This window comes from Bubalus bubalis, chromosome 12 (genome assembly GCF_019923935.1).
Source record: "Bubalus bubalis isolate 160015118507 breed Murrah chromosome 12, NDDB_SH_1, whole genome shotgun sequence".
In the NCBI taxonomy this organism is placed as follows: Eukaryota; Metazoa; Chordata; class Mammalia; order Artiodactyla; family Bovidae; genus Bubalus; species Bubalus bubalis.
Window position 1 is genome coordinate 47,525,599 of NC_059168.1, and position 10,809 is coordinate 47,536,407.

At 43.7% G+C, this 10,809-nt stretch overlaps 1 protein-coding gene across 3 annotated transcripts; it reads left to right on the top strand.

Moving 5' to 3' along the window:
• The first annotated feature begins 1,785 nt into the window (after nucleotides 1–1,785).
• On the top strand, nucleotides 1,786–6,435 carry LOC102408938 (TATA-box-binding protein-like). Of its 3 annotated transcripts, none has more exons than XM_044925989.2 (2): nucleotides 1,788–3,107; nucleotides 5,996–6,435. In XM_044925989.2, exons 1-2 carry the CDS (start codon nucleotides 2,413–2,415, stop codon nucleotides 6,087–6,089), a joined length of 789 nt encoding a protein of 262 aa, XP_044781924.2. In that variant the 5' UTR covers nucleotides 1,788–2,412; the 3' UTR covers nucleotides 6,090–6,435. The 3 variants fall into 3 exon arrangements, with proteins under 3 accessions (XP_044781923.2, XP_044781924.2, XP_044781925.2); XM_044925990.2 differs by having other exon boundaries at nucleotides 1,790–3,107; nucleotides 5,989–6,435; XM_044925988.2 differs by lacking the exon at nucleotides 5,996–6,435 and having other exon boundaries at nucleotides 1,786–5,480.
• Nucleotides 6,436–10,809: the final 4,374 nt, after the last annotated feature.

Below are 10,809 nucleotides of genomic sequence, written 5' to 3' on the forward strand. Positions count from 1 at the left end.
TTTTCCAGGGCTACTCTGGAGCCCAGTTGTCTCTCCTTCCAGGACTGAGGTTTGAAACACCCCACCCCCCTTTTAGGGAGCTGGAATCCAGGAAAAGCCTACTGGGTGGGGTTGGGGGCACGCGGCACATAGGTGCTGTCTTCTGGAGGGGCCAAGGGTGATGAACTGCGTTTACCATAGATCTTGAAGGGAAGGAGGGAGCCCCAACCTCAGGGCATATGAGAGAATATGCAGGTGACGGTGGGCACAGGCCTCACTTGAAAAATGAGGTTATTGTCCTGGTCTGATAGGAAAGGGGGTAATGAGCGGTTTCTAGGCAGAAAAGGAGGGCGTTGAAATGGGTAATCTCAAAGGTTCCCCTCCATTTGGGAGAATGGAGCTCAGCAGCAGGCTCTGCCGCAAGGGGACCTCATCTCTCATCTGGAGCGGCCTGAACCCAGCACCTGTGAGCTCCTGCCCAGGCCTGCTTGTCTTGCCCTCCCAGGTCTCCCCATCAGACTTCACTCCATTTCACTTCCCGCCCAAGGTTGCTGGCGAGGTGGGAGCAGGAAGTGAGCCTGAACGGCGCCCCTCAGCTGGGCACAGCCCCGCAGCCTTGTTTTCATTGTGTTGCTGTCTTCCTGCCGGATGCAGGGTGTTGCAAGGCCACCTCCTCCTCCATCACTAATTCATGTCAGCTACATCCCTGACACACAGAGGGAGGCACACTGCCTTCTGATGAGTGATGAGGAGTCTGGTGTGCTATAGTTCATGGGGTCGCAAACAGTCAGACACAACCGAGCAAATAACACACACACCATACTGCTTTGTATAATGTAACATTAAGTGGAGTTTTGAGGTTAACAGAGAGATGGGCATACCAGACCACCTGACCTGCCTCTTGAGAAACCTGTAAAAAGATCAGGAAGCAACAGTTAGAACTGGACATGGAACAACAGACTGGTTCCAAATAGGAAAAGGAGTACGTCAAGGCTGTATATTGTCACCCTGATTATTTAACTTATATGCAGAGTACATCATGAGAAATGCTGGGCTGGAAGAAGCACAAGCTGGAATCAAGATTGCCAGGAGAAATATCAATAACCTCAGGCATGCAAATGACACCAACCTTATGGCAGAAAGTGAAGAAGAACTAAAGAGCCTCTTGATGAAAGAGAAAGAGGAGACTGAAAAGTTGGCTTAAAGCTCAACATTCAGAAAACTAAGATCATGGCATCCCGTCCCATCACTTCATGGCAAATAGATGGGGAAACAGTGGAAACAGTGTCAGACTTTATTTTTCGGGGCTCCAAAATCACTGCAGATGGTGATTGCAGCCATGAAATTAAAAGACGCTTACTCCTTGGAAGGAAAGTTATGACCAACCTAGACAGCATATTAAAAAGCAGAGACATTACTTTTCCAACAAAGGTCCGTCTAGCCAAGGCTATTGTTTTTCCAGTGGTCATGTATGGATGTGAGAGTTGGACTGTGAAGAAGGCTGAGCGCCGAAGAATTGATGCTTTTGAAGTGTGGTGTTGGAGAAGACTCTTGAGAGTCCCTTGGACTGCAAGGAGATCCAACCAGTCCATCCTAAAGGAGACCAGTCCTGGGTGTTCATTGGAAGGACTGATGTTGAATGAAACTCCAGTACTTTGGCCACCTGATATGAAGAGCTGACTCATTGGAAAAGACCCTGATGCTGGGAAAGATTGAAGGCAGGAGGAGAAGGGGATGACAGAGGATGAGGTAGCTGGATGGCATCACCAACTCAAAGGACATGGGTTTGGGTGGACTCTGGGAGTTGGTGATGGACAGGGAGGCCTGGAATGCTGTGGTTCATGGGGTTGCAAAGAGTCGGACATGACTGAGCGACTGAACTGAACTGAACTTGAGGTTAAGAAATGGAAGGAAATCCACATGTATGCTTATTAGACTGCATTGAGGAACATAGTGTACCCATATCCAGTCATTATGACCTTCCTTGAGTTCCAAAGGGCAGATGTGAACAGTTGCTAATAGAGTGAAGAGCAGCCAAGAACCCAAAAGAGGCAAGATTAAAGGGACCAGATAAACTCATCAAAAGTAGGAGACCGCCCACCTGAGATGAGATTAAGGGAGTGCAAGCCCCACACACACACTAACCTTGTCAGACCCCACCAGTATAAAACCCCTCAAGTTCTAGGTTTTCAAGGCAGAAGCCTGGCGCATCTCCCTTTGCATTGCAAAGTGGTAGAGCTATTCTTTTCTACTTCACCCAAAACTTGTCTCCAGGATTTGATTCAACACGGATGTACAGAAGAGCTGAGCTTTCTGTAACAGAAGTCGGTCTCTGAGAAGAGTGTGCTAGACTAGCTCCAGGAAAAGACTGAATGCTTTCCTAGGCAATTTCCAGTCTGAAGGTTTTGGTTCACCCTGAAGACAGTGAACATCATGGATCGGAATGATAGCCTCTCTCTGTTTGACCAGTATCTGGCCTCCCCTCAAGGTGCCATGAGTCCTGGAATCCCTGTCTTCAGTCCAATGATGCATTATGGCACAGGACTGACTCCGCAGCCAATTCAGAGCGCCGACAGTCTGTCTACTTCAGAGGAGGAGCAGCAGCAGACGACGGTGGGAACAGGTCGGCTTTCAACGACGTCCCAGCAGGCAACCCAGGAGGCCTCGGACCAGACACCACAGCTCTTCGACTCACAGCCTCTTACGACTGCACCCTTGCTGGGTACCACTCCCTTGTATCCATCCCCCATGACCCACATGATCCCCATGACCCCTGCCATGCCAGCCTCAGAGATCGCTGAGTTGGTGCCACAGCTGCACAATATTGTATGCACAGTGAATCTTGGCTGTAAACTTGACCTAAAGAGCATTGCCCTTCTTGCTCGAAATGCTGAATATAATCCCAAGAGGTTTGCTGCTGTAATCATGAGAATAAGAGAGCCCCGGACCACTGCACTTTTATTCAGTTCTGGGAAGATGGTGTGCACAGGAGGCAAGAGTGAAGAACAGTCCAGGCTAGCAGCAAGAAAATACGCCAGAATCATACAGAAGTTGGGTTTTCCAGCTAAGTTCTTGGACTTCAAGATTCAGAACATGGTGGGGAGCTGTGATGTGAAGTTCCCCATAAGGTTAGAACCCCTTGTGCTTAGCCACCAACAGTTCGCTAGTTATGAGCCAGAGTTATTTCCTGGTTTAGTCTACAGAATGATCAAACCGAGAATTGTTCTCCTTATCTTTGTCTCTGGAAAAGTTGTGTTAACAGGTGCTAAAGTCAGAAGTGAAATTTATGAAGCCTTCAATAACATCTACTCTATTCTAAAGGGTTTCAGGACGACATCGTAATGGCTGTCGTGTGCTCCTGCCTCCTCCGCCCACTTTTTTTTTTTAACGAATTGGTTTTGGTGTATTTGTTGTGTTGTAGACGGTCCCATGTTGTGAGAGGTTGGACTTGAGGTTGTAAATCACAGTTCCAATTGAAGCTCTCCTGCATGTGTACCCATAAGGGTGCCAAGAAGGGGTATTATTTCTGCAGGAAGAACACCAAAAGTGTTACTGTAAGTTGTTGAAACTGTGTTACTAATCGGGCATAATGTCTGTTTATTTATATTTAGATTTTAAACATTTCATGCTTTTTTTTAAAAGTTTTTGAAAATTCTTTTATTTTATTGATTGATTTTTGGCTGTGCTGGGTCTTTGTTGCTGTGCACAGGTTTTCTCGAGTGGTAGTGTTTGGGCTTCTCCTTGCTGTGGCTTCTCTTGTTTCAGAGCATGGGCTCTTAGGTCACTCAGGCAACAAGCTTAGTTGCCCTGAGACATATGTGGAAGCTTCCTGAATCACGGATCAACTCCCGTGCCTTGGCAGATTCTTAATCATTGGACCACCAGAGAAGTCCACTTACTGCTTTTGACAAGTTGGTTTAAGGGGCAAAACTTTGTGTTAAGGCACCTCAACAACTGATTAGACTTTGTTTAATTTCTTCCCCATAATCCAGAGTTTTGTTTTGTTTTCTACCAGGAAAAGAAAAATCTGTTTTGAAAGGTGTTGTTTTCTAATTGGTAACTCTTAAGGATTATTTTTCTACCAGACACATTCGCCTTTTCAGTATTTCAGGACAAAAAAGAATGCTTGCATTCATATTAATGAACGCAAATGGCTGCACATATCTTTCTTCCTTCAGAGGACTCTGTAGAATAAATGCTGTTTATAAAAGTGTTAAGAAACAAACCAAAAAAAAAAAAAAAAGCCCAAAATGGAGTCCCTTGGGCTAAGCCCCATTGTGATTAGTTTAGGCCCCTCCCAGGAGTAGAATTTTAAACCAATTAATCCAGAATTACCCAGTCAACTCCTGAGATGTAATCTGCCTAAAGCCCCCTGCCTTTCTCTAAGGGAGGTGACTTTGCCTAAAATAATCCAATCTTAACTTTCTCTTCCCATCTTCCTTCTGTCTATGAAAGCCTTCCATTTTGTTCAGGTCCTCAGAGTTCTTTTCTATTTGTTAGAAGGCATAACTGCCAGACTATCAAATAAAGCCAATTAGATCTTCCAGTTTACTCAGTTGAATTTTGTTTTTTAATGTAACAAAAGCAGCACTACAGAACAGTGAGGAAGATAGATTTTTTCAATAAATGGTGTTGAAAAAATATGATATCTGCAAGGGAGAACTAATGACATAGAATGCCTGCCTCACAGCTTGGACAAAAATCAATTCCAATTGAATCATGTATCCATGAAGCTTTTTTACAAGACATCCTGTGAGAATATATCTTTATGATCTATGGCAATGGTTTTCAGTGTGGGCCAATATTGCTCCCCAGGAGATATTTGACAATGTCTTGAGACTTTTTTTGGTTGTTAAAACTGGGGCGGGGGTAGGGACTTCCTGGTGGTCCAGGGAATTTAGTTACATAGAACTGAGTGAACTGGTAAATATGGTTATAATTTTTATGGCTTCTATCTTAAAAATACTGGTTTAAATCTGTGTTTTCCAAGAGTAAGGAAAATCTCCCCCTTAGGCTAATTATGACTTACAATAATTTGGTAAATTATACCTTTGTAAGAAGAATTGAAACATTCATCTTTTTCCCTCTATTTGGTTGATCCTGAGAGCAACATTTGCTTGTCTCAAAGATTAAGCCATGCGTAAGTTGTGTACAGCCTGGACAATGAAACTATGGCTAGCTCATTAAATCAGTTATGACTCCTTTGGTTGCTTGACTATTGCAAGTGGGTTACAACTAGTTATACTAATCATTGTTTTAATTTGTTCTTTGTTGTTTTCAAACTGTTTGTGCTTCGTGCCTCCCTGCTGCACTTCGTCTTTGTCAATGGTACTGGCTGCATTACTTATATCTTGTCTAATTTATAAGACTGTTGTCTCGTGTAATACCCAGTGTGTAACCAGACCTCCAACAAAGCTTAAATGACTAAAAATATAACATAAAATAAATGTAACAGTTTGATTCTAGGTATGGGAAGAAGCAACAAGGGAAAATGTCTGCTGGATCATAATTAGGCACAAGATCCAGAGAATCTTCATTATGGCTGGGGTCTAATCCAAAATTTAGCACCCGGAGTGGCATATCAAGAGCTTTCACCCCATCTGGGATGAGCCTCCCAGCACCGTGAGACAAAATTTGATCATGAACTGTCTCCCAAATATTGATCAAATTTCCAACCAAGAGGGGAGAATCTGAGAAATGGAATACTTCCTGCCTTGTCAATCATCAGCAATTTCAGCCCTCCAGTGGGAGTGGATGAGCCCTAAAAAAAACGGAGGAAGGAGAATACCTGCCACCAGGCAGTCATCAGATTGCAGCCACTACCTATGGTGAACCCTGAGGAAATTCAGGATATGAAAATACAGGATTACAGGCCCCAGACAGCTGAGGTACATATCAAGGAAATAATTTTAATGAGCCCTGACTCTTGCATCTTCCCATACATAGAAAAGCACATAATTCCTTAACTTGAGATGCTGCCTCCTGGGTTATATGTCCAATATTTCTAAGTCTACAGGTGTAAAGTAGACACATTCCAAATAGGAACAGAAGAAGACAAATATCAACAACTGGAACACCGACAGCAGACACTCTTGGACGGATTCATCTGATAAAGCAGTTGGAACAGTCATCACTCCCTTTTCCCACAAGACTGTGGAATGGACATTGACAATGGGGAACTGTAGCAGGGAAAAGCCAATTCTGACTCCACGATGGATCTGTTTCTTTGACTTTAACCTTTGTTTTTGCTGCTTTTGTTATTATAGTCATACATAATGGCCTGTGTCAGGGAATCCTGCCTCTCTACCGGACTATTAAAGTGCCTTTGTTAGAATCTGACCCAGCCCACCTGTGAAACTAGCACCCAGACCTGGATAAGATGGCTAATTTGAGACATTAGTCTGCTATCCTCTCAATCAGCTGGCTTTCTGAATAAAGTCATATTATTTGCCTAAACACCTTGTCTCTCAGTTAATTGACCTGTCATGCAATGAGCAGGCTTAAACTCTGTAACATGCAGAGTTCCCAGGTTTGGAGAGCCTTTCTATCCCCCATTTCTTGTAGGCAAGTCTCCAGCCTCCATGGCCTAGCTTGGGTTCCAAAAGGTGGATTTGAACAATAGATAAATTAAAAGACGCTTGCTCCTTGAAAGAAAACCTATGACAAACCTAGACAGCATATTAAAAAGCAGAGACATTACTTTGCCGACAAAGGTCCATCTACTCAAAGCTATGGTTTTTCCAGTAGTCATGTATAGATGTGAAAATTGGACCATAAAGAAAGCTAAGCACTGAAGAACTGATGTTTTTGAACTATGGTGTTGAAGAAGACTCTTGAGAGTCCCTTGGACTGCAAGGAGATCCAACCAGTCCATCCTAGAGGAAATCAGTCCTGAATATACAATGGAAGGACTGATGTTGAAGCTGAAACTCCAATACTTTGGCCACCTGATACAAAGAACTAACTCACTGGAAAAGCCCCTGATGCTCGGAAAGATTGAAGGCAGGACGAGAAGGGGGCGACAGAGGATGAGATGGTTGGATGGCATCGTCGACTCGATGGACATGAGTTTGAACAAGCTCCAGGAGTTGGTGATGGACAGGGAGCCTGGTGTGCTGCAGTCCATGGGGTTGCGAAGAGCTGGACACAACTGAGTGACTGAACTGAACAGAATCAAGGGAAAGAAAGTGAAAGTGAAAGTCGCTCAGCCCTGTCTGACTCTTTCCGACCCCATGGATTATAGAGTCCGCAGAATTCTATAGGCCAGAATACTGGAGCGGGCAGCCTTTCCCTTCTCCAGGGGATCTTCCCAACCCAGGGATCAAACCCAGGTCTCACATTTTTGGTGGATTCTTTACCAACTGAGCTACAAGGGAAGCCCAAGAATACTGGAGTGGGTATCCTATCCCTTCTCCAACAGATCTTCCAGACCCAGGAATTGACCAGGGGTCTCCTGTGTAACAGGCAGATTCTTTATCAACTGAGCTATCAGGGAAACTCCAGCTTCAACTTCAAGTTGAAGTTGAACGGTTCTGTGAAGACCTACAAGACCTTTTAGAACTAACATCCAAAAAATATGTCGTTTTCATTATAGAGGACTGGAATGCAAAAGCAGGAAGTCAAGAAACACCTGGAGTAACAGGCAAATTCAGCGTTGGAGTACAGAATGAAGCAGGGCAAAGGCTAATAGAGTCTTGCCAAGAGAACACACTGGTCAGAGCAACCACTCTCTTCCAACAACACAAGAGAAGACTCTACACATGGATATCACCAGATGGTCAACACCGAATTCAGATTGATTATATTATTTGCAGCCAAAGATGGAGAAGCTCTATACAGTCAGCAAAAACAAGACCATGCTGACTGTGGCTTGGATCATGAACTCCTTATTGCCAAATTCAGACTTAAATTGAAGAAAGTCGGGAAAATCACTAGACCATTCAAGTATGACCTAAATCAAATCCCTAACGATTATACAGTGGAAGTGAGAAATAGATTTAAGGGACTAGATCTGAAAGAGTGCCTGATGAACTATGGATGGAGGTTCATGACACTGGACAAGAGACAGGGAGCAAGACCATCCTGAAGAAAAAGAAATGCAAAAAAGCAAAATGGTTGTCTGAGGAGGCCTTACAAATAGCTGTGAAAAGAAGACAAGTAAAAAGCAAAGGAGAAAAGGAAAGATATACCCATTTGAATGCAGAGTTCCAAAGAATAGCAAGGAGAGATAAGAAAGCCTTCCTCAGCGATCAATACAAAAAATAGAGGAAAACATCAGAATGGGAAAGACTAGAGATTTCTTCAAGAAAATTAAATCAAGAAAATTAAAGATACCAAGGGAACATTTCATGCAAAGCTGGGCTCAATAAAGGACAGAAATGGTATGGACCTAACAGAAGCCAAAGATATTAAGAAGAGGTGGCAAGAATACACAGAAGAACTGTTCAAAAAAGATCTTCAGGACCCAGATAATCATGATAGTGTGATCACTCACCTAGAGCCAGACTTCCTGGAATGTGAAGTCATGTGGGCCTTGGGAAGCATCACTATGAACAAAGCTAGTGTAGGTGATGGAATTCCAGTTGAGCTCTTTCAAATCCTGAAAGATGATGCTGTGAAAGTGCTGCACTCAATATGCCAGCAAATTTGGAAAACTCAGCAGTGGCCACAGGACTGGAACAGGTCAGTTTCCATTCTGGTCTCAAAGAAAGACAATGCCAAAGAATGCTCAAACTACTGCACAATTGCACTCATCTCACATGCTAGTAAAGTAATGCTCAAAATTCTCCAAGCCAGGCTTCAACAGTACGTGAACCATTAACTTCCAGATGTTCAGCTGGATTTAGAAAAGGCAGCGGAACCAGAGATCAATTTGCCAACATCCACTGGATCATCGAAAAAGCAAGAGAGTTCCAGAAAAAACATCTATTTCTGCTTTGACTATACCAAAGTCTTTGTGTGGATCACAACAAACTGTGGAAAATTCTGAAAGAGATGGAAATCCAGACCACCTGACTTGCCTCTTGAGAAACCTGTATGCAGGTCAGGAAGCAACAGTTAGAACTACACCTGGAACAACAGACTGGTTCCAAATAGGAAAAGGAGTATGTCAAGGCTGTATATTGTCACCCTGCTTATTTAACTTATATGCAGAGTACATCATGGGAAATGCTGGTCTGGATGAAGCACAAGCTGGAATCAAGATTGCTGGAAGAAGTATCAATAACCTCAGATATGCAGATGATACCACCCTTATGGCAGAAAGTGAAGAGGAATTAAAGAGCCTCTTGATGAAGGTGAGAGTGAAAAAGTTGGCTTAAAGCTCAACATTCAGAAAACTAAGATCATGGCATCCCGTCCCATCATTTCATGGCAGATAGATGGAGAAACAGTGGAAACAGTGGCTGACTTTATTTTGGGGGGCTCCAAAATCACTGCAGATGGTGACTGCAGCCATGAAATTAAAAGATGCTTACTCCTTGGAAGGAAAGTTATGACCAACGTAGACAGCATATTGAAAAGCAGAGACATTACTTTGCCAACAAAGGTCCGTCTAGCCAAGGCTATGGTTTTTCCAGTGGTCATGTATGGATATGAGAGTTGGACTATAAAGAAAGCTGAGCACAGAAGAATGATGCTTTTGAACTGTGGTGTTGGAGAAGACTCTTGAGAGTCCCTTAGACTGCAAGGAGATCCAACCAGTCCATCCTAAAGGAAATCAGTCCTGAATATTCATTGGAAGGACTGATACTGAAGCTGAAACTCCAATACTCTGGCCACATGATACAAAGAACTGACTCATTTGAAAAGACCCTGATCCTGGGAAAGCCTGAAGGTGGGAGGAGAAGGGGACAACAGAGGATGAGATGGTTGTATGGCATCACTGACTCGATGGACATGAGTTTGAGTAAACTCTGGGAGTTGGTGATGGACAGGGAGGCCTGGTGTGCTGCAATCCATGGGGTCACAAAGAGGACTGAGTGACTGAACTGAACTGATCAGTTCAGTTCAGTTCAGTTGCTCAGTTGTGTCCGAGTCTTTGCAACCCCATGAATTGCAGCATGCCAGGCCTCCCTGTCCATCACCAACTCCTGGAGTTCACCCAAACTCATGTCCATCGAGTTGGTGATGCCATCCAGCTATCTCATCCTCTGTTGTCCCCTTCTCCTCCTGTCCCCAATCCCTCCCAGCATCAGAGTCTCTTCCAATGAGTCAACTCTTCACATGAGGTGGCCAAAGTATTGGAGTTTCACCTTTAGCATCAGTCCTTCAAAAGAACACCCAGGACTGATCTCCTTTAGAATGAACTGGTTGGATCTCATTGCAGTCCAAGGGACTCTCAAGAGTCTTCTCCAACACCACACTTCAAAAGCATCAATTCTTCGGTCATCAGCTTTCTTCACAGTCCAACTTTCACATCCACACATGACCACTGGAAAAACCATAGCCTTGACTAGATGGACCTTTGATGACAAAGTAATGTCTCTGCTTTTCAATATGCTGTCTAGGTTGGTCATAACTTTCCTTCCAAGGAGTAAGCATCTCTTTTAATTTCATGGCTGCAATCACCATCTGCAGTGATTTTGGAGCCCAGAAAAATAAAGTCTGACACTGTTTCCACTGTTTCCCCATCAATTTGCCATGAAGTGATGGGACCAGATGCCATGATCTTAGTTTCTGAATGTTGAGCTTTAAGCCAACTTTTTCAGTCTCCTCTTTCTCTTTTATCAAGAGGCTCTTTAGTTGTTCTTCACTTTCTGCCATAAGGGTGGTATCATCTGTATATCTAAGGTTATTGATATTTCTCCTGGCAATCTTGATTCCAGCTTG